Raw genomic sequence first — 22,428 nt, 5'->3', positions numbered from 1 at the left:
TTTTGGGGGGAGAGAGAATTTTTGCCAACTCTCCCCACCCACTTTATACACCCCTCAGTCATGATACCATTTTAGTCCGAGGCAAATTACTTACGTCCTCATGGCCGTACGTGCAAGCTAAATGCAGTGCCGTGTTGCCGTTGTTGTCTTGGATTTCGGTGCTGGCCTTATAGTGCAGCAAGAGGAGCTGAGAAGGAAAAGTGAGACCATGTCTTTTTTTTTTTTTTTGCTACATAAAGCAGTATAACTGGTTAATGGCCAAGGAGAGCATCCTAACTCAGGTGCACATTCAATGACCCTTCAAAGTCTGGGTCCTGCATACATCACCTCTCCATGTGTATTAGAGGATGCATCGGAGAGCTCTAACGGTGTTAGAATAAAGGTAAAGGTAAAGGTATCCCCCTGTGCAAGCACCAGGTCATGTCTGACCCTTGGGGTGACACCCTCTAGCATTTTCTTGGCAGACTCAATATGGGGTGGTTTGCCAGTGCCTTCCCCAGTCATTACCGTTTACCCCCCAGCAAGCTGGGTACTCATTTTACCGACCTCGGAAGGATGGAAGGCTGAGTCAACCTTGAGCCGGCTGCTGGGATCGAACTCCCAGCCTCATGGGCAGAGCTTTCAGACTGCATATCTGCTGCCTTACCACTCTGCGCCACAAGAGGCTCTTCGGTGTTAGAATAGCAACAGCATAACAGGGCCTTCTCCACAGTTGCCCCAAGGTGGAAATAGTTCCACCTTGGGGCAACTGATGGAGAGGCTGATTCTGCGAAGGTTCAAGGGGGTGGCAGGTTACAGTGGATGAGCGACAGGGTTGTGGGTGTCCTGCATAGTGCAGGGGGCTGTACTAGATGACCCAGGAGGTCCCTTCCAGCTCTATGATTCTAAGTCAACTTGCAAGGAGACTTGAGACTTCTGTACTGAAATCCAAATACAGAAGAGGTTTTTTCCCTCCATTTCTGTTTTCTTCCATACCACTAGCATGAGGTGTTCCGTGCCATAAAGAGTTCTAAATTGGCTCGCTGTTTGCTCGATTCAGAACCCAGCAGGAACCCCCGTTCAATAAAGCTGAAGAGGCTGTCGCTCAGTTGTGTCAAGAGCAAGATAAACAAGCCCCTAAGAGAAGCTTTTGCTTTCGATCTGCAAGCACAATTCAACGGGAAGGAGCACAGCTATCGTCTGGATCTTTCAAAAACCAAAACCTGGAGTCCTGTAAAAAAATCTCCCGTTAATCTGCTGGTCCTTACAGTAACGCTCTGATAGCCTTTCTGGCAGGCAAGGTGAAGCGGCGTCGATCCGTGGTAATCTGTGGCGTTGACAACAGCTCCTTTGGAGACTAACAAGTCAATTAATGAGGCTTGCCCTGTGAAAAAGAGATGCTTGTTAGAATCAAAATGGCAACACCGCAGGAGGTTAAAAAACAGCCTCCTATTCCCATGGCAAACTGTGAGCTTAACAATCTATTCCTTCTTCCTTTATGGAAGTGATGCGGTCGTTATCTTTCGGATTCACTCCACGGTGGTAAGCATTCCCCGATTTTCAGTCGCTTATTTCAGGTCACAGCTCAGCCGGGAGTTTCCTACCCACCGTAAGTGAATAGAAACGGTCTCTGGAGGGAGCCAACTAAGAATGAACGCCAGCCGTCAAGTGGAGGTGGGCAGAAATACCAACCCTCTCCAGGGTCTGTGAGAAGCCACAGTGATTAAGAAAGCCCCGGAATAATGGGCTTGCTTGCAATTGGGAGAGCAACGGTGTGATTGACACACAGAGGACGGATGCGGTGGCTGCACGCTTAATGCAGTGGAAAGGATTGTGGAGGACTCCAGAGATGTTTTCTCATTCACAAGGCTCAGCAGGTCCAGGAAGAAGGAGAAGGAATAGGAGAAGGAGAAGGAATAGGAGAAGGAGAAGGAGAAGGAGAAGGAGAAGGAGAGTTGATTCTTATATGTCGCTTTTCTCTACCCAAAGGAGTCTCAAAACATTTATCAGGTGATATGACCACATATGGTCATGTTGACCCACCCACCCTGTCCCAAAATGTCTAATGATGGGCCTGGAGGGGGTGATAAGAGGAGGGCCGCCATGTGGGCATGTCCACAGCTCTGCTTCCCAACCATATTCTGCTTGATCACAGCACTTCGGGGGTTTCTCGAAGCCTGAAGAATGCTTCAGGGGTTTCTCAATGGTAAACTGTGTTGCTTGCCGTTATCACTGTGTATTATCTGTATTGTTTCCGTTACATGTACACCGCCCTGAGCCTTTGGGGAAGGCGGTATATAAGAGATAGATAGATAGATAGATAGATAGATAGATAGATAGATAGATAGATAGATAGATAGATAGATAGATAGATAGATAGATAGATAGATAGATAGATAGATAGATAGATAGATAGATAGATAGATAGATAGATAGATAGATAGATAGATAGATAGATAGATAGATAGATAGATAGATAGATAGATAGATAGATAGATAGATAGATAGATAGATAGATAGATAGATAGATAGATAGATAGATAGATAGATAGATAGATAGATAGATAGATAGATAGATAGATAGATAGATAGATAGATAGATAGATAGATAGATAGATAGATAGATAGATAGATAGATAGATAGATAGATAGATAGATAGAGAGAGAGAGAGAGAGAGAGAGAGAGAGAGAGAGAGAGAGAGAGAGAGAGAGAGAGAGAGAGAGAGAGAGAGAGAGAGAGAGAGAGAGAGAGAGAGAGATAGAGAGAGAGAGAGAGAGAGAGAGACAGACAGACAGACAGACAGACAGACAGACAGACAGACAGACAGACAGACAGACAGACAGACAGACAGACAGATAGAAAGGCCAATCTAATCCAACAGCCTATTTCCCAGCAAGACCAAACAGTTATCCTGGAAGGTGGGCAAACAAGGACACAGAGTCTAAGGCCTCCCCACAATCCACCTCCTCCAAGCACTGGGCTTCAGGGGTCACTGCTTATAAATTTCAACCTTCCCTTTGCTTGCCGTGACTAGTAACCATGGATAGTTCTCTCCTGCATGGAAAGCATTGCCTAAAGCAGGGAGGAAGTTTGAGAACCTGCTTGCATTGATAACCAATGTGCTCTGCTTACCACATATAGCAGCTATATGGAGTGGAGTGAACCCCCGGTCATCTCTCGAAAAAGGCGTGACAATGGATGGATCATTCAGCTTCCTTAAAATAAAGAAGACATTATTAGCTATCGGGATTATTGGGGTATTGTATCCAAGCCCCAAACTAGTTGCTGTGCGTAACACGTGGCCGCTGCGGAGATTTGCAGCAGGACCGCAACTACAAGTCTCTAGAGCAGGGGTAGTCAAACTGCGGCCCTCCAGATGTCTATGGACTACAATTCCCAGGAGCCCCCTGCCAGCATTTGCTCGTGGGAATTGTAGTCCATGGACATCTGGAGGGCCGCAGTTTGACTATCCCTGCTCTAGAGGGATCTTGGTTCTGAAGCGCCGCAAGGATCCCAATTCGGATCAGGATAAGAGTGCAAGGGGGAAATTAGGCTTCAGTCTCCTCCCACCAACGTTTTCCTAACCCCCAATGGGCTCAGGGGTGTAACTACCCTGTAAGTGGGGGGGGGGGAAGCTGTCCATTCCAGTGTATTTGCAGCCCCTCCCAAAGAGGCAAATAACACCCTCTGGGCCAGGGGTAGTCAAACTGCGGCCCTCCAGATGTCCATGGACTACAATTCTCAGGAGCCCCTGCCAGCAAATGCTGGCAGGGGATCATGGGAATTGTAGTCCATGGACATCTGGAGGGCCGCAGTTTGACTACCCTGAGTCTGGGCCATTTCAGGTTGGGGAAATAGCCTGAGGGGGGAGGATGAAGCCTCTGCTCCCCCTACACTGTGCTCCCAACCTGAATCCAGCCCCTGGGACACTACAAAATTGCGTTCCCACGGGGAACTCACAGCAGCCATCTGCCCACAAATCCTCATGATGATCCTGTGTGACACGTAATGTCTAGTTTAGCCCTCAATAGCAAGCGAAGTGGCTGCCTGGTGCGGCAGAGTAATTTGCACAGGGGCGGCTCATTCGTTTAGGATTCACAGCATTTGTTTGTTTATCGTTGCCTCCGAATAAACCTTCATTTTAATCACCGTTCTCCCCACTGGCGCGGCTATTCTTCATCTTTACTGGCCACAAGGGGTTGCTCGCAATGTTTGTGTTATCCGAACAGTTGGAGATCGGTGCGTTTTACTGGGATTGTTTGCACCGCGTGTAATAACCATTGGCTTCTACACGGTTAAGCACAATGGCCTTTTTCTTTTCTGTTTTGTGGCTCCCGGTGCTCAGTACATTGTGTGCTTTCTTGCACGGGTCGCGCCTCTTTTTTGCTTTCTTTCCATCAGCCTGTCCCAGACAGGCTCAAAATTTCTGCCTCCCACAGAGCCACACAATCCTTATTTGAACCCGGTATCTTCCCCCACCCCGCCCATCTCCAGCACTACAGAAAGAGGCAACTTCTTCCTGCATCGGTTCTCGGTTATACTTTGCAAGTCCTTTGGGAATTCTAGGCAGAGAAACACAGACCAAAAAGGCGGCCCCTTACCCAGAAACCAGTTTTTCACACTTGTGACAAAAACAGAGTGGGTGGCACATTTTTTGCACGGTGTCCTTATCGCTGTCCCCTTGGCTCAATAAGCGCTCCACTTCATCCTGGTTGCCAGAAGCAATGTGCTACAAAGGAAGCAAAAGAGTTAGACAACCGCTAGGGCAGGGGTAGTCAAACTGCGGCCCTCCAGATGTCCATGGACTACAATTCCCAGAAGCCCCTGCCAGCGAATGCCTTCGCTGGCAGGGGCTTCTGGGAATTGTAGTCCATGGACATCTGGAGGGCCGCAGTTTGACTACCCCTGCGCTAGGGCAAAACTAGAGTAGAGAGACTGGGGCGGGGCTTGGGAGGAGAGCAAGAGGAGAGCAGCCCAACCAAAAGATCCACAGAACTGCTTGGACTCATTGGGGTTCCAAATTTTCCAAGGAAGGTTACAGGGCTGGTGCAATAGGTGAGTGATTCGTACCTGAAACAGGCAGTCTATTGGTGTGGTGGACATCTGGGAGAGCAAATTCATTCTTTGCCTCAAGAACAGCTTCTCGCTAAACCCTTCCGACCCCTAGAAGAGAAAGAAGCACGTCTAAATCAAAAATATTCAGTAGGTATGTGCTTGTTTGCACATCAGTGGAAACAACCCTAAGCATGCCTACTTAGAGCCAGCTTGGTGTAGTGGTTAGGAGTGTGGACTTCTAATCTGGCAAGCCGGGTTTGATTCCGTGCTCCCCCACATGTATCCAGCTAGGTGACCTTGGGCTTGTCACAGTACTGATAAAGCTGTTCTGACTGAGCAGTGATATCAGGGCTCCCTCAGCCTCACCCACCTCACAGGGTGTCTGTTGTGGGGAGAGGAAAGGGAAGGGGATTGTAAGCTGCTTTGAATAGAGAAAAGCGGCATATAAGAACCAACTCTTCTTCTTCAAAGTAGATCCTATTAAGTTCAATAGCGTTTACTCCCAGGTAAGGATGCAGCTTTAATGTGCAAAGAAGGACAGCAGCAGGAGCAGAGCAGAGCCAGTGTAGTGACTGGAAGGGAGACCCAGGCTTAAACCCCCACTCTGCCACGGATGTTCGCTGGGTGATATTAGTCAGTCGCAGCCATACACTCTCAGACTAACCTACCTGACAGGGTTGTTGTGAGGATTAAACACAGTAATTCCTATTGTGAAGAAGCATTATACAAATGAAGAAAGTAAATTGCGAGGAGGCAGAGAAAAGGATGGGGCCAGCAGGGAGAGAACAAGATAAGGGCCGGCAACTGGTCTGTCTTGTGCACGAGTCATCACGGCCTTGGAAGCAAGTGGGGGAACAAAGGGGAAAAGAGGCACCCATGTCCCCACTTCCCATCTGAACACCTGTGGAGCCAGTGTGAGTGTCAAGGGGGGTGGGGAACAGCATCCTCCCTTCTCTCCCCTACCTGTTCTCATCCATGAAGGAAAAGGAGTCCGTGGGAGGGCACAAAGCAGCCCTTGAAGGTTTTGGAAACAGCCTCTCTGTCTGGACTTCCTCTCAGCCCCACTGCTTCTGTGAGAAATGCACGAGGGGATCTGGGAGAGCCAAGTTCAGACCTTCCCCATTCCTTCTGAGCCAGGACCCCACTCACTCAGCCTGGACCACCCCACAGGGTTGTCCTGAAAAACTACCTTATATATTTGCAAGGAAGATGACCCTAGTCCTCCACATGGTTAAGTATATTTACTGGGGCTTTTGTGGATCCCTCCGTAAATCTTCTCCTTTCACGCCTAAGGAGGAGTTGCTCTTGTTTGCATTTTGAGTAAGAAATGTTGTTTCAAGTGTTTTGCCTGTCATTTATAAAGCTTATACCTGCAGCCCCCGGCATTACATTTTATGGCACTCATGGCTCAACTCTGAGATAAGTAATAACAATCTGTTCCACTATATATAGGCCTTGGAGGAGGAGAGTGTCTCACGGCTTAAGTGGCATTCAGCTCCCCTGAGTGCCTCTGCTCCAATCGGCTTGCTTGTCTGTCCAGCAGCCAGCCAATAGCCTTTCGTCCCCCACCCCCGACCACCCCCGACCACCCCCTCCTCCTTCCACTTTCCTCCGAGGCTCGGAGGCTGCAGATCCCTGTTTCTTGAGAGCTGCCCCTGCCAGTGAATTCCCTAACAGCTGCCTGCAGACTTTCCAGGCGCTGGGAGGCTGTCTGAAGTGTTCTTCCAACCCCCCCCCCCCAATCTAGCACCCGTTGTATTCCTGAATGCAACATACTTGGCCCCTAATAATAATAATAACTCAACAAAGGAACGTTTATTTCAGATCCTGCCCTTGTAATAATTGAGGCTCAGCACCTCTGGCCATAAGGAGGCCAGAACAAGGATGTGAACAGCAAGGCATTTTGGAGAACTTTAATTCGTAGGGTCGCCGTAAGTCAGAAGCTACCTGACGGCACATAACACACGCACAAAATCCCAACTTTGGTTGTTAACTTAGAGCCAAAGAAATTGAAGGGGGGAGAGCCCTAGTCCATGGTTATGATTTCACTGTGTCAGTTTTCAAAGTGATAAGTTTCATGCTGCGATTCTCTTCGTCTTGCACTTTCGTTACACTGCCATCTTTTAAGACTTCCTTTTATTAGTTCACAGGCCAAAAATGTGTTCTAAATAAAGCAGTACCCAAACTTGATAGCAGATGCTTGCAGGGTGTGAGTGTGCGTGCAGAGGTGGGGGGAGACAGACTTTGATCTAAAGCACTCTGCCCTTGAACACATATCTCTGGGTCAAATTTCTGATAGGGCTGCATAAATATATGAAGGAATAAGAGAAAAAGGAATGTTTTTCGTTCTTGGAAGTAACAGAACAGACTCCAGGACATAGCATATAAGCTTTACATTGCTTTGTGCAGCCGTTTAGGGCAAGTGACCTCTGTAAAGCACGTGTTGCCAAATTATACCTGCAAGCCCGTCTAATTGTAATGAAAAAGAGGCAGTTCAGTCCTTACCAGAGGACTATACCACTTTAAAGTCCACATAGGCAGTGGTGTGAAATTGCCTAGGCCTGAAACTACCTTAACCTTCTCCGCCCTCGGTGCAGGTGTAAATTTGTCCTCATGGGATGCAGTTTTCACACAGCCTCACCTTGTGATGAAGAATTCCTTTTGATGGGCTGTGCAGATTAAAAGGCATCCTGGGAAACAGAGGTACTATATATAGCTCTCTCTAAACTCTCTCTCCCACATTTGGTGGTTGTCTCTGCTTCCTACAGTAAGCCACTCACGAACTGGCTGTACCTCCTACAGCAGCCATTTTGCGATTATGCACCCCATCCTATGTCAGAACTCCCTTTTTTACTGGGTACATAGCACATTCTTCAAATGATTGACTAGACACCATCCATACCACTGAATGGCATGGCACATATGCACAGTTCGGAGCACATGTTCAGACAAGGAGATGTACCTCTTCAATATAAGTAGGCTTATAAATGGCTTTAAAGCCACTCAGAAACAAAAGAGGCCACTAGAGCAGGGGTAGTCAACCTGTGGTCCTCCAGATGTTCATGGACTACAATTCCCATGAGCCCCTGCCAGCAAACACTGGCAGGGGGCACATGGGAATTGTAGTCCATGGACATCTGGAGGACCACAGGTTGACTACCCCTGCACTAGGGGACCTATTGCAGCTTGCTTTAAAAGATGGGCTTGTAGGCTAAAATTAATTCTGCATCTTGTTGAGTCACACAACTAACAGTTCTTTCTTGGGCTAACTTGTCTGGCTGAAAGTATTGCTTTATGGCTATACAGTTAAACCTCCCTAAGAAAACATTAGAAGGAAGAGAGTACAGTTAAATAGGTTTTCACTGATTCAATGAGTACCTTCTTGTATCTTTTATTTAATCTGTCGTCAAATGGGTATATTTTCCCAGGTCTCCCCAGGAAAGCACACAGAACTACTAGTCAGACTCTGCTAGGACTTCATTTACAAAGCAACTGACCTAATTAAAAACCAGGAGAGCCCCAGAAAGTTAAATGTCACTGTGACAGCAGAAGAGCTGAGTCCAAACTCATCTTCTCTCTAGCATAGATAAAAGAGGTGGGGCGCATTTTCTGTTTAAACAGCTAGCAGTATGTGAAGTGAAATGCATACACAGCGTCTCTAGGCAATTTTGTCAGCTAAGCTTTTGGTAAAAAAATACATTGAGGCGGATGAACCCTGAACACCAGCAGGCTCTTTCAAACTTTGTTCCCCCCCCTCCCTTCGTGAACCCTGAACACCAGCAGGCTCTTTCAAACTTTGTCCCCCCCCCTCCCTTCGTGAATAAATATGGGCAAGTGTAATTTTAAACACAGGTGTGTCACCATCATGGCTAACTTAAGCCTTGAGAAAAGCTTGTTCAGGTAGGGAAACCTCTGTTCTGTTTGGCATGTCCATTCGTCATGCTGAATTTGAGCAGCAGAGAGCCTGTTTTGTCTAGCGTTACCTGGCTCCTTGGGGTAGGGCATCCCTCAACAAGGGGATGCTGGGTATCATGTAAAGTGAAATACTGAAATGACTGCACAGGCAGAAGCGATGCTCACATGACATGTTCATTGGGAATGTTAGAGAAGCAGAGTTTCTTATCACAGAGACTGCAGGTAGGTGGGTCTCACGTGAAGATGCGTAAATGTTGTGCTTAGCTTGCACCTATGCTCCTGGCTCCCCCGTACCTGACAATTCTGTATTTATATGGTCGTTGTACAGTCCTATTATGGGAGGATTATCCAAAACTGAAAGCAGACTATGTCAGAAGACTAAAACAAATAACAAAAACTACAGATTCTCAGCCTGGTCAACAATATAAAGTAGACCAATGACTTAAGACAGAAGGAGCACCTTTTTTGTTCAAATGAGCTTTACTTGAGAGGGAAAGATACAATGTCATTTGTCATCCAAGTTTATGCATTTTACAAGAAGACGGGAATTTATTATAGACCACGCTACTTCTGTCCTGAACTTTTCTGACAGCAAGAGATCAACAAATCTTCAAAGCTCCAGCAGACAGAAGACTGAAAAAAACTTTTTTGTTTCTATTTTGGGACACCAACACTTTTTTTTTTTTAACAATCTGGTATTAAGATTTACAATAGGGACCCCCTCCCTAAAAATTAGGACCAAGTGGTACATGTTTGCTTTAAAAAATTCACCACTGGAAAGCAAAGTGAAAATTCTGTAAAAAATACAAATTTAAAAGGCAATAAGGTTTTGGAGGTGTGGATTCACAGAAGAGGGCACCCTTTTCCCACAATGAAGACTTCCACCCGTATCAAGCGCTCCAGGCTGCAGAAAAATCAAAGCATCCAAATTCCATTTCTGTGACGTTGGTCAACTGAAGATTTCATGGGGCTAACATGGGCACGTCCTTCGGCCTCCGGGTCAGGGCAGGAGCACCTAGTGGTGGAAGGGTAGAAACTCCAGAAAAGTTTCCTAGCCATCAGGCTTAGCCTGAGAAGCTATACTGATTTTAAAACTTCTGCAGAATTTTAACACTCAAGCAGGCATGTGCTTGTTCTCTCAAAGCAGACAGCTTCAGATATATTAAAGAGCTTCTTGTGCTTCAAGATCTTTCAACGGGAGCACAAGTCTTATACTTGTACTCTGCTTTGGAGACTCAGAGTGGCTTACCAGCCTTCTCCCCTACTCCGTTTTATCCTCACAAAAACCCCTGTGCCGTAGGTGGGGCTGAGCATGTGGGAGTTGGTCCAAGGGTCACCTAACAGAGTTGGGATTCAAATCTAGTTCTCCCACATCCTGGTCTAACACTCTAATCCAGGCTTTAACCTTTTGACCATGAAGGATTGCCATGGAATATTTTTTCAGGCTTCAGGGTACCAGGAAGTGATGCCACCTGGCCACGCCTCCCTGCCAGCACCACCCACCCAAGTAAACTGCCCTGAGCCACAGGGGAGGGTGGTATATAAATATAATAAATAAATAGTAAGAAGAGTCTCAGGTGGCAAAGGGTTAAATGGACAGGGCCCTTCGCCTCCCCACCCACTCCAGAGTGATCACTGGATGGATAGTTAACATCATCTGGGTTCCTTCAATAGGGATACTCCCCTCAAAGAAAACCCAAGATGCTCTGAGGTTTGCCTAAACAGATGACATAATTGTTCATTGTCGTTTTTAACTGCATGTTTTTATGTATTCTGTTTTATTTAATGATGCTGAAAAGCTGCCCCAAGCCAGCATTGCCAAATTGAAAAATCCTAACCATTAGTGGCTCCTAATATTTCTAAAGAGCCATTGTGGGCGGAGCTCTGTCCGGGACATGTCCGGCCTGTGCTTCTGCCTGCACGGGCCAATCCAAGCACAGCCACGCTCCCGGATTGGGCCAGCCCCTGGAGCACCCGCCTCAGCCGCTGGATAGCTGCCAAGGAAGGCATTCCCACAGTGCTCTGCCTCAGCCGCCGATTGACCCGGCCACCAGTGCACACAGCAGGCCGAACGGCTGTGAGGCCGTCAGCCCGGCTGCCAATGTCCACAGCAGCCTGGCTGGTTGCGGGGCCATCACCCCGCCACACACCGGTACTGGCTGCTCGGGCATTGCGCAGCACAGCTGTTGGCCCCCCAGCCAGGAGGAGCATCAGGTAAGGTCGCAGAAGCTCCGGAAAAGATGCAGGAACTCCCTTTTGACCATGACACATTTCCAGTCAACAACATGCTCAGGGACCGCTCTTCCCCCACCCGTCAACTTCAATCACCCTGAACGAAGTGGAGCCAAAATAGTTGGCTCATTTCCCAGCCTGCGCCAATGTCAGGGCCAGAAGACAGCCTTGCTGATGTCTTCATCTTCTCTGGTGCTGATGGCCAGGTTGTCCTTCTGGGGCTTCATTTGCCCTGGCACTTCAGCTGTCAGCGTCAACAAGAGCAAAGAACCACAAGCAGGAGCCCACTGGCTGAAAATAGCCAAAAATAGCATCTACTAATATGGTCAGGCTTCTTTCCTAATGCCGATCTCCAGAAGCAGCTTTTACTATCACCAGCCTGCCAGCCAGGCATTTTTGAATTATTCGTCAAGTGGCTTAACAAGCACTTCAGCTAGAAAAGGAAATCCGCCATACTGACAGTGGTTTCGCTCACTATGGAGGTCAGATATATCTAGCAAAGTTGGAGCTTATTGCTTACAGATTTACTACAAAAGCCCCTAAAGAGTCTGCTGTTATTTTGGACCACACTGCTTCCTCCCCTCCCCGCAAGTGATCCTCAGAAAATTCTTTACAGATTCATCGGAAGTTCTTTAGCTCAGCTGGCTACTCCCAGAATTCTGGAATGAGTAGTGATATTTTTATATAAACAAATCCTTTATGGCCTCATCAGCAAAGTCTTCTACAACAGCAACCTTAAGAGTTTTCAATGCAAGGCACGGTCGTTTGCAATTACCTGTCTCTGCATAGCAGCTCTGTACTTCCTTGGTGGGACTCCTTTCTGATTACTAGCCTGGACTGGCCCTGCTTACCTTCTGAGATCTGGGAAGATAGGGCAAGTCTGGGGTATCCAGGGAATCCTGCCAACTACAGATCTTATAATAAATCCCAAATAAAGCTAACTTTCTGATGTGTTGCAGTTCCACTGCAGAGAAAAAGGTTGACGTTGGTCTTTAAAGAGCCTCTCAAGAATTTAGGACTTACTGTTTTGGGTTAAGACCATAAAGCGGTGTGAGCAGGCTAATAACAAAGCTACTGTAAAAATTGTAAAACTGTGAGTTAGCTGTTCTGAGGTGCTCTCTAACTAGGGCCCATGACAATCCTACCGTCATCTGGCAATCAGCCAATCACTGCAGGCCTGCATACAGGGACTTGAGCAATGCTGCTATTAAAACGTCACTTACCGCTGGCCTGTCAGAAAGATTTCCTTGACGGATGTATTCTATTGCAGCCTCCACAGAGGTCAGACAGTACCCCAGTTCATCCTTTGCCGAGCTGCAAAACCTGAAGTTCTTGATGTAACTCAGGTTTGCCATCCTAAGTAGACAAAATAACATAAGCTCTAAAATATATGTCTTTTTTTAATGGAGAGATCTGCTAAAAAATAAGTCATATTTGCATTCGTACCTGAATTTGGCCCTACCTCCTACGATGAACTGTAGAATCCAGTAAAGCTTCTACAGCAAGTTAAAATTTGACAAACATTGGCTCTCAGACACAGGTTAACCAGCAGCTAATGGCTTTCCAGGGTACCATTTCAAGACCACCGGGAAGGGATACCTCTCAGATTCTGAGTTCATTGGGTGTGATTATATATCCCCCCAAACAGAGCCAAGAAAGCCCCATTGCCTTGCAGAAATCCAGGGTAAGCTCTGCATATTGTGCATTTTTGTGCATTTTTCCACCTGCCCCCCAACCCTGAAATGGCACCCCTAGAAAACTGCAGGAAGCAAATAATTACAATTCTTTTCAACACCAAACGTTACTGTCTGTATATTAAGTCATTATCTAGTATTTCCATCGACATGCACAGATGATAATGAAGACAGTTACTCAGAGCCTTTCAAGACACAAATTTATATCTTTACTCCATTTTAAAGCTAAATGGAGCTGACCAGACTCATGGCTTGGTACCTGCCACAAGCATGTTGTTCACATGTCCAGGTTTCTCTTGCACACTGCTGTTTCAATATGACAGTTAAAAAAGAAGAGCTCTAGTTACAGAGGCCTATACCAAGTCTGTTTTACAGAAAGGGATAAGACAGATCTTTCCTGGCCCTAGCTCAGGGGTAGTCAAACTGCAGCCCTCCAGATGTCCATGGACTACAATTCCCAGGAGCCCCTGCCAGCATTCTCTGGCAGGGGTTCCTGGGAATTGTAGTCCATGGACATCTGGAGGGCCGCAGTTTGACTACCCCTGGCCTAGCTGATGGGCAGAGGAGAGAAGATGTCCAAAGTCTGCTCACCTACCAACATTTAATGGCAGCGTCATTTTATGGAGAACAGAAGCATGGGCTACGTACCAATTTGGAATCTCTGTTTTCACAAGCAAATACAGCAAGACCGAGAGGAGGTCATCAGCACACATGGTCTCCATGTTAACTGAAAAGATTCACCATACAAGAACACGAATTACATTTATGAACCAGCCTCCCTGCATTAGGACAAAGCATTTTGAAGTACAAGTCAAATATCACAGCCTCAGCTTCAAGCTGTTTTATGCAACAGGAGGAACCTCAGAAATAACCTTCTGCATGGTGTCAGTTGGGTTCAGCAATAAGGAAGACTGCATCCAGAGTCCACTTGCTATGGGCAACAAGGACCGCTTCTGTTAGCAAGCGAGGGAGTGCTGAATTCAATTTGGCAAAGTCATTTCTTTAGTACTGACCAGTGTTCTCCCACCCTCCTAATTCTGCTAAGTTATTTCCTTTCTTAAATGGTATAAAAGTGTATTAACATTTATCTTATCGGGCATGTCAATACTAAAAATAGTTCTTATCAGATTCTTCTGCCAACGGGCGAACTAAAAAATTTGGCACGGCCCTGCTGTCAGCTCAAAATGACTGCATTTTGCTTCCATTTTGCTGTTGCAGAAGCAAAACAGACCAGCCTGAACTGGACCAGCTAATTTCAGGCGGGATTGGGTGGCCTGGGTTCAGCTGTTTGGCTCAAGAACACCCCAAACGAAACCAGAATTTTCCAGTTTGTGCTCATCCCTCCTCAGAAGTCCAAAGAGCTGCAGTAAAAGTCTTGTAACAGCCAGGGAGGAGGGGACTTCCTTCACCACGATGAGCAGTCACAGGATTTGGGCAAATATTCTCCCTATATATGGCGTTGTTCCTTATAAGTAGCAATGCTTAGCTAATTGGAAATTTGAAAGTTAGGCCTCATCTTAATTGAGATTTTTTTAAAAACAAATGGTACAAAAGACTCCATTTCAGAGGCATTCCCCATCCTGCCCAAAAGAGGATGCAGTTAAAGACAAAACATTACTTTTTCTTTCTCACTTTATCCAAACAAAGTATATTTAATCAGCAGACGAATGTTTGTGGGACACAGCTAATTACTCCCAGTTTCATCAATCCTGTTCCTTTTTATTTTAAGTGTCTCTGCAGCGCTTCCTCAGAGGCAGCTAAATTCTGGATTAGCCAGCGCCAGGTGCAGCCCTTCTACGGCTATCCACAGTTGACACTTTCTATCTCAATGCAAGCACTGCCCTCTGCCTCGCCAAATATTTAAGGTGCTGTTGGTTCAAGGCAATCTCAAGTGACAACAGGCAAGAAGCCTCCAAGCGGTCCATTTCTGAGAAGTGTGCAGAGAGGAGATCAGGTCCTGCTTCATCGTCATGGTTACCAACCTCTTTGACTCGGCGACTGCATGATGATCTGTACCACTTTTCGCAGACAGAGGAGCTTCTGTTGGGGAGAGGTACACTTATTCAGCTGGCCCAGCTCTCGCTTGGCACGGGGTATGTTGAAGCTGGAAAGGGGGTTGTCAAAAGAGTCAAAAATTTGTGTAATGCTCAGATAGTACAGCCATCAGAGGTCTGCTTATTCGACACCCCAGGGGCAGTCAAACTGCAGCCCTCCAGATGTCCATGGACTACAATTCCCATGAGCCCCTGCCAGCATTTGCTGGCAGGGGCTCATGGGAATTGTAGTCCATGGACATCTGGAGGGCCGCAGTTTGACTGCCCCTGTTCCAGACCGTGGGGGCAGTCCTGAGTTTGCAACCAAGCTAAAAGTGGTCTCCAGACTAGAAGGTTTGTCCACGAGAATGGAACACAAAGTTTATAGCAACACGACAATATCTGGAATCTCTTTGAAAGAGAACCTAGATCTGGCTAGCTGCCCTGGCCCAAGCCCCAGCTATTTCCCAGGCAATCTGGGTTGGATGGGAAAGCCCGTGAAGGAGGCGGGCAAGTCTCATCTCACCTGAATTCAGGCTTGACGCCAAGATCCTTCTGCTGCAGATCCTGCAAGCTTCTCGTGATCTTGTTGAAAGCTGCATCCTAGCAAAGGAAGAAGAGGAAGCCGTTTTACGCAGCAGCAAGAAGCAGCTTTCCTGGGCACCCCCTGGGGACTTTCTGTATATTTTCCCAAATTCTCTAAGGTGGAAACGCTCAGAGTAGCAAAAGGTAGCTCTGTTGAGTCCCAGCTGACTCACAGAGACCCCATGAAGTTCAACCTTAGAAGGTCTTCGAGGCCAGAGAAGAACCAAGATGGTTTCCTGTTGCCTGCCTCTGCAGAGCGATCCCAGACTTTCTTGGTGATCCTGGCTCTGCTTCCAAGCTCAGCCTAGCCTGGACTGTTGAGGCTCACAATACTACTTGGGCAAAGGTTTAAAAAAGGAAAAGCCACCCCCCTTCCTGGACTCGAGTATTCCTTTCAGTACCACAAGACGAAGTGAAGTTTTATCTTCTAGTACTAGAAAATGCAAGATGACTGAGGACAGCCCTCTCGGGGCAACAACTGGGGGAAAACACCTACCTCGCTCGCCTCAATGGTTCCCACGTATTTAAAGATCAGATCATAAAGAGAGTGGTGGACATACATCTGGGGGGAAGCATACATCAATAAAAGGTTAGATAGCTGCTGGAATTAAAATTAAAGGCTCATGCAGACATATGTGTTTAGAGGCTATAAAAAGTTTACTCAAAGAATTAGAAAAAGGGGCACATCAGGATAAAAAGAATAAGCAGCCTAGTTATTTCTAACTACTCCATTTTGGCTTGTTTTCCAACTGTCCTAGAACACACACACAGGGAATTGCACCTAAAAAATGTATTGGTCTACATGACTTCAATCAGGTATGCATACTCAATATATTGATTAACCAATCAGTGATACTAAGGTCTACTATAATTTGCATAGCCTCTCTCAACTTTTTTACCATTGATAAACCTCTGAAACATTCACCAGGCTTTGAGAAACCCCAGAAGTGGTGCAATCAAGCAGAAATAATTGGGAAGCATAACTGTCTACATGCCCACCCAGGGTCCCTCCCCATCCTACCCCCGCCAGGCTCATCATTGACCATTTTGGGAGAGGGGAGAAGGTCAACATGACTATACATGGTCATATCACCCGACCAATGTTTAACAATTTTTTAATATATAAAAAATTAATTATAATCCCACCCATTTGGGAAACCCTTCCAGGGCCATAACGAAACCCTGGTTGAGAATGCCTGCTCTATACTAATTAGCTAGAACACATAAACATCAGGATGACACTTGCAACAATATGTAACCCCACCCTTCAAGTCGGAAGTTCAGGGCCATATTGGCTCTCTTCCCATCTCGATGTATATCAAGCCAAGGTGCAGCAAGCCCCTCAAGATCACTTAGAAAAGAAGGTGGTTTAAAAAAAACAAAACCTTGGCTGTAAAAGCTTGCTTAATCCAAGACGGCAGGAGCTGCAAACGCTCTTAAGGTAAGTAATGGTAATATTTCCACCCAAAAAAACAGCAATTTCCACCTACCTCCACAGCTTGCTTCATCAGATTCATCTGATGTTCCTGCTTCGCAAGCATCCGCTAAATATGGAAGAGGGAAAAGAAACATTGAGCACACTCTGTCTAAGAAAGAGGCAAGCATCCGCTAAATACAGAAGATGGAAAAGAAACATTGAGCACACTCTGTCTAAGAAAGAGGCAAGCATCCGCTAAATACAGAAGATGGAAAAGAAACATTGAGCACACTCTGTCTAAGAAAGAGGCAAGCATCCGCTAAATACAGAAGATGGAAAAGAAACATTGAGCACACTCTGTCTAAGAAAGAGGCAAGCATCCGCTAAATACGGAAGAGGGAAAAGAAACATTGAGCACACTCTGTCTAAGAAAGAGGCAAGCATCTGCTAAATACAGAAGATGGAAAAGAAACATTGAGCACACTCTGTCTAAGAAAGAGGCAAGCATCCGCTAAATACGGAAGAGGGAAAAGAAACATTGAGCACACTCTGTCTAAGAAAGAGGCAAGCATCCGCTAAATACAGAAGATGGAAAAGAAACATTGAGCACACTCTGTCTAAGAAAGAGGCAAGCATCCGCTAAATATGGAAGAGGGAAAAGAAACATTGAGCACACTCTGTCTAAGAAAGAGGCAAGCAGCTAGTTGTATGTATGTAACTGAACCACCACAGTTCCGCAGGGCCTGCAAAAGGGAGCTCTTCCGCCAGGCATTTGAGGCCAACTGATCCAACAGCATCTGCTGGGCCCCCAGAAACCCCTCCCCATGATCTGAACCCCAGACTAATCAACTTATGGGATCATGATTAGCAAGTTAATGTTGTCATGGGAAATGTTGTAGTGCTTGTTGTCTTCAGTTATGCAATCGGCTGTTCTTGTTGTTTACCTGATGTTATGAATTGCGCTGTATTATCCCTACATTTTGTGTAAACCACCCTGAGCCGCAAGAGAGGGTGGTAAAGAAATATATATAATAAATAAATCAAATACATAAATCAACACTCACATGGTGGGAGTCTCTCAGCAGCTGCTGGATGCATTTGGTGTACAGTGCATTTACAGAATCCTGAAAGGGGAAAGAGCACGGAGTTCTCTTATCAACACACTTATCAAGAGGAAGCATTGACAAATTAACAACATTATCAAGGATACAGCAGAAGGAAACAGAATAAACCTGACACTTGAACTGGGTGGACTAGTGGCACATTCCTTGAGAAACCACAGATTCTGATCTCCAGCTTAAAATATTTTAGTTCACATGGCCATGGAGTTTATTTATTTGCAGTGATTTAAAAACAAAAATTGGTGCTTGATCCATATTGGTGCTAGGTTTTTTTTTTTGATGGAGAAAGTTCTCCACCTAGAGTGAGAGCCAGCGGGGTGTATGGGTTAGCATGTCAGACTAGGATCCAAGAGACCTAGGTTTAAATCCCATCCTGCCATGAAAGTTTGCTGGGTAAGCCTTGGGCCAGCCTCAGCCTAACCTACCTCACAAGGTTGTTGTGAAAATTAAATGGAGAGGAAACTGATGTCACCCACTTTGAGAGCTGGAAAAAGTGGGTTATAAATGAAATAAGAGCTTAAGAATATCACATAGTACGTTTCCATCCTAAAACTTATGCTCACAACACCCTCTCCATGAGGAAGGTTAGGTTGAGAGAGGAAATCTGTCCCAGTGTGACAATGAGCTTTGTAGCCAAGTTAGGATTTGAACACAGCTCTCTCCAGTCCTAGACTGTAGCTACTATACCATACCAGCTCCCTAGAATCTGAACAAGCTTCATAGTCACTATTACATCAGCCAGGGGAGAAAAAAAAAGCCATAGGATCCAAGCAAAACCAGACGCTGAAATACTGACTATGTAGTGCCGCAGACTTTTCCTGTCGTGCTCCTTGAAAGTCCTGTGGAAAGATGCAATCGCTTTGTCAAACTTCTCCGTGTGCTTTCCCAAGAACTCCTTAACGTCTTCAATAGTTTTCAGGGAGTAAGAATTTGATGGTGTCAAGGATTCTTCTGAAACAGAAAAACAGCGTGCAGAAAAATTACTAACCACCTTCGGAATTATGCAAGCCCGACAACACAAGAGGCAGTTTTAAGGATTCTTGTATCAATGGACTGTTGGAAGGAATTAGAGGGAAAAACTTCTCCTGGTCTCTGAAAGTGAAGCTTCCTATGAGAAGCCCATACCCATCATCCCCCTGGTTCACAAGGTGTTTCTAGGCCTCCCTGATCAGGTCTCTCAAGCAGACTATAAAAAGTAGAAGACTGAAGGGGGAAGCAGGTGACCAAGATGCAAGTATGGCTACTCACCTACACTTTCATTTTTCTCTAGAGAATGAGCAACGCATAAGATACTAAAGCTCTCCTCTTGCTCATTGTAGAAAGTTTCCTCAAACAGAACAGGGACTGAGCGACGGTGATTAAAGCCAGCCCCGAGCACAATCAAGTTTCCTTGGATGGAAAGTTCCTACAGGGAAAATGGTCAAGAAAGAGCATTTTAAGGTCTCTGTATACCAAGAAAAAGGTACGGCCAGAGCTTAAACGTAAACCTTGTCCAATGAAGTAATCTAGACGTAAACGCAGCAAAAATGTTATCAACATGGCATTGTAGAGAATATCTCGCAATGTTTAACGAAAGGGATAGGAATTGTTAGATGTCCTCCTGAGGATCCCAGTTATTATACCTGAATGCTATCTACAGTTCATTTATTCCAAGGATTCTCAATCTCTCTAAGTCTGTGGGCAGCTCTGAAATTCTGACACAGTGTTGTGGTCACAGCCACAAACCGGCTACCACAGCGAAGACCCTTTTGCTGTGGTGGCAGCAGCTGCCAGAGAAAAACCTGCGAAAAAAAATCTGCATAGCCAATTAGGGCTCCAGTGGCCAAAGAGAAAACTTTGCCAAGCAAAAGCCCTACCTGCATTCTAGAAATATCTGGTGGGCCCCAGGAAAGGTGGCAGAGTGCCCATAGCACCCTCAGGCACCTTGCTGGGGATCCTCCATTTATTCACTGACGTTCGTGAGGTCACATCAGACCAACTGGGGTTTAAGAAGCTGCCACGGTCGGTAAAAGATTCATTATAATGGTGTATTTAACCACTATGTACCTTCCCATTCAAAGTCTGGAAGTTCTCTTCTGATGGTTGGAGGACGTAGGAGTCGAACTGGCAAGAGGAGAGGATACTACTTGAAAGGCTTCCTTTGCATGGAACCAGGATCTAAAGAAGCAGTAAAAACACAATCAGGGGAGTGTATTCCAACCCAGACTCATCTATTGCTAGGGCACACGATTAAGAGAAAACGCACTCCAACAGCTGCGAAATCTAAGCCACGTCTTAGCATACCAGTTACCTGCTAAATGTTTGCCTCCGTCACTACTAGACCAGAATGTATGCGCACATCGTGATGCATTGCACAATAGCTTCCAAAACAAACCATCGCTTCGCATCTTAATTCTTTGGCCCCGTCACAAAAGGGCCAATGGCAGAGAAGAGATGCAATCTAGAGTTATCATAAAGATTTGAGTGTGTCTTCCTCCCTTAAGAAGTTCAAAGAGTTCACAGAAAACAGTAAAATAATTAGCACCACCCTCCACCATGAAAGCGATAGCTATGATAATAGTTGAAAAAAGCAGCATAAAAATCCTTGGTAGTTCTCAGCACCAACTGAAGAGACATCATTAACATGTGCTAAATGGATTCCTGGACATCAATCCCCCTTCCAGAAATCCTAACCCGCCAAAAGGATGAATGTACAGGACAGAATGGGGCTGGATATTTTTTAAAAGTCACCTGGAAAAACATTTTATATGTTAAATTATGTTAAATTACACCCATTGGTCCAGCTAGTCGGTTAGCACAGATCACACTAAACACCAGCTCTACGGTACTGTCATAGGGCAGTGTTTCCCCATTTGCAGAAGTCTCTTAACTGGGGATTTGAAGCCGTAATCTTTCGCAGTTAAAGCACCCAATCTAGCACTGAGCCATAAAAGCTTCACAGGATTCATGGGATCTGCTGCCCTGCACTTTCATGTATGTCACCGAGTCTTGCAACCATGAGCCATAGCTCAAGAGGGAGTTCCCCAAACTGGGTGTAAAGACCAAAGAGGCATTTTCCTTGGGAGAAACCTGCTTAACTACTGAAGGCCAGAGCAGTTGCAAATATACTGGCCTTGTACAACAGAGATTGTTAAGGCTTCACACAGTGGAAAACCATAAAGCTACCTGGTAGCCTACATGCAGTGGTTCAACACAGGACATGCCACCTCAGTGGCTGGGCTTATCTTGGCAATTATTGGTGATGCCCACCAATACTCACCTGGTGAGTGGACAGAAGCGAGACATCAAAAAGATGGGGGGGGGAGGAGAATCTTCATAACTTCTGGTGAGACCTAGAAGTATCAGCATTGCACCAGGGCAATGCTCCAAGAGCTGTCCAGAAACTTCAGACTTTTGGGCTGCGTGCTAGAGCATTGCCCCAATGTAATGCCAACAATTCTGGGTTGCACCAGAAGCGACTGCATACAGTGCCCATGCAATGCATCTGCCAGTTGTCTCCAGCAATGGCGTACGGATGTGACTCTGTACAAAGACAGCCCCCATAGGGAAGGGGTATTTAGTTCCGTGTTCAAATTGCCCCAAAGAACATGCAATCCTTACTTTCGGGAGTGTGCAGAAACTCCGCCCAGGGCTTTACTTACGATTCCATGCACTTCAGCCACTTTCCTGCAGAGATCAGGACGCCGTTTCTGAAGAGCGAGATAAAAAGGATTCTTCAGGAGGTCTTCATCATACACAGCCATGTGGGCCAGACTTCAAGTACCCTGAAGCAGAGACTTCCTGAATGGAAGGGGAAAGGGTTATTTTCACTTTCACCCCCGCAAAAAAAAAAAACCAAAATTGCATGTCAGGAAAACAGACAATTATTTCAAAACATCTTGATCTCTAAGCCGCTATCCTGCTGCTTCTCATAAGGCAAGTCTTGTGACCGTAAAACCCATTCAGTGGCAAACCTCACTGAATACACCCAGCGCTTTGTTCTAGAATTAGCTAGGATCTACTGTCCAGATTTGACAATGTAAAAATTCTCACCAGCAGTTGAGAATCAGCCTTCCAAAAGACCCACTGACTGGAAACAGGACATACCCATAGTATGAATTTTGTCCACCCTGCTTTCCATTTTCAAAAGCAATTTAAATCAAAAGCATACTTTCAGCCACAAGATAGGGCTGTTAGTAGCTGGAAGCAAGAACTCCTTTTTTTCTCTCATGTCGCTAGATTCCCAAAGAGCTTCTCAATTGCACATCGACAGTTTCAAAATACAGGAAACCTCCCAAATAATGCAATGCAACTGTTTTGCGAGAGAAGGATAGTTGCCAGGACTAATGTAACTCACACCCAAGACATTGATCCCTAAACCAGCGGATTATGAAGCTGCTCTCACCATCCCAGCTGT

The 22,428-nt window shown here is 45.9% G+C and overlaps 1 protein-coding gene across 7 annotated transcripts in view; it reads right to left on the bottom strand.

Moving 5' to 3' along the window:
* ANKRD27 (ankyrin repeat domain 27) overlaps positions 1-22,428 on the bottom strand; it is a 59,082-nt gene that overhangs the window by 15,897 nt on the left and 20,757 nt on the right. For 6 of the 7 annotated variants that reach the window (XM_077310584.1, XM_077310588.1, XM_077310583.1 and 3 more), the window contains 16 exons: positions 21,674-21,812; positions 20,079-20,189; positions 19,281-19,437; positions 18,829-18,983; positions 17,976-18,035; positions 16,985-17,038; positions 15,991-16,056; positions 15,436-15,512; positions 14,859-14,980; positions 13,525-13,603; positions 12,406-12,538; positions 5,051-5,143; positions 4,582-4,709; positions 3,113-3,195; positions 1,248-1,363; positions 95-187 (listed from right to left, as the gene is read on the bottom strand). In XM_077310584.1, the coding sequence (XP_077166699.1) occupies positions 95-187; positions 1,248-1,363; positions 3,113-3,195; positions 4,582-4,709; positions 5,051-5,143; positions 12,406-12,538; positions 13,525-13,603; positions 14,859-14,980; positions 15,436-15,512; positions 15,991-16,056; positions 16,985-17,038; positions 17,976-18,035; positions 18,829-18,983; positions 19,281-19,437; positions 20,079-20,189; positions 21,674-21,775 (1,629 nt within the window). In that variant the 5' untranslated portion in view covers positions 21,776-21,812. The remainder of the gene's footprint in view (positions 1-94; positions 188-1,247; positions 1,364-3,112; positions 3,196-4,581; positions 4,710-5,050; positions 5,144-12,405; positions 12,539-13,524; positions 13,604-14,858; positions 14,981-15,435; positions 15,513-15,990; positions 16,057-16,984; positions 17,039-17,975; positions 18,036-18,828; positions 18,984-19,280; positions 19,438-20,078; positions 20,190-21,673; positions 21,813-22,428) is intronic. The other variant, XM_077310590.1, reaches the window with a different exon arrangement.

The sequence above is a fragment of the Paroedura picta genome, chromosome 14 (genome assembly GCF_049243985.1).
Source record: "Paroedura picta isolate Pp20150507F chromosome 14, Ppicta_v3.0, whole genome shotgun sequence".
Lineage (NCBI taxonomy): Eukaryota > Metazoa > Chordata > Lepidosauria > Squamata > Gekkonidae > Paroedura > Paroedura picta.
This window is presented reverse-complemented; position numbering and strand designations above follow the sequence as displayed.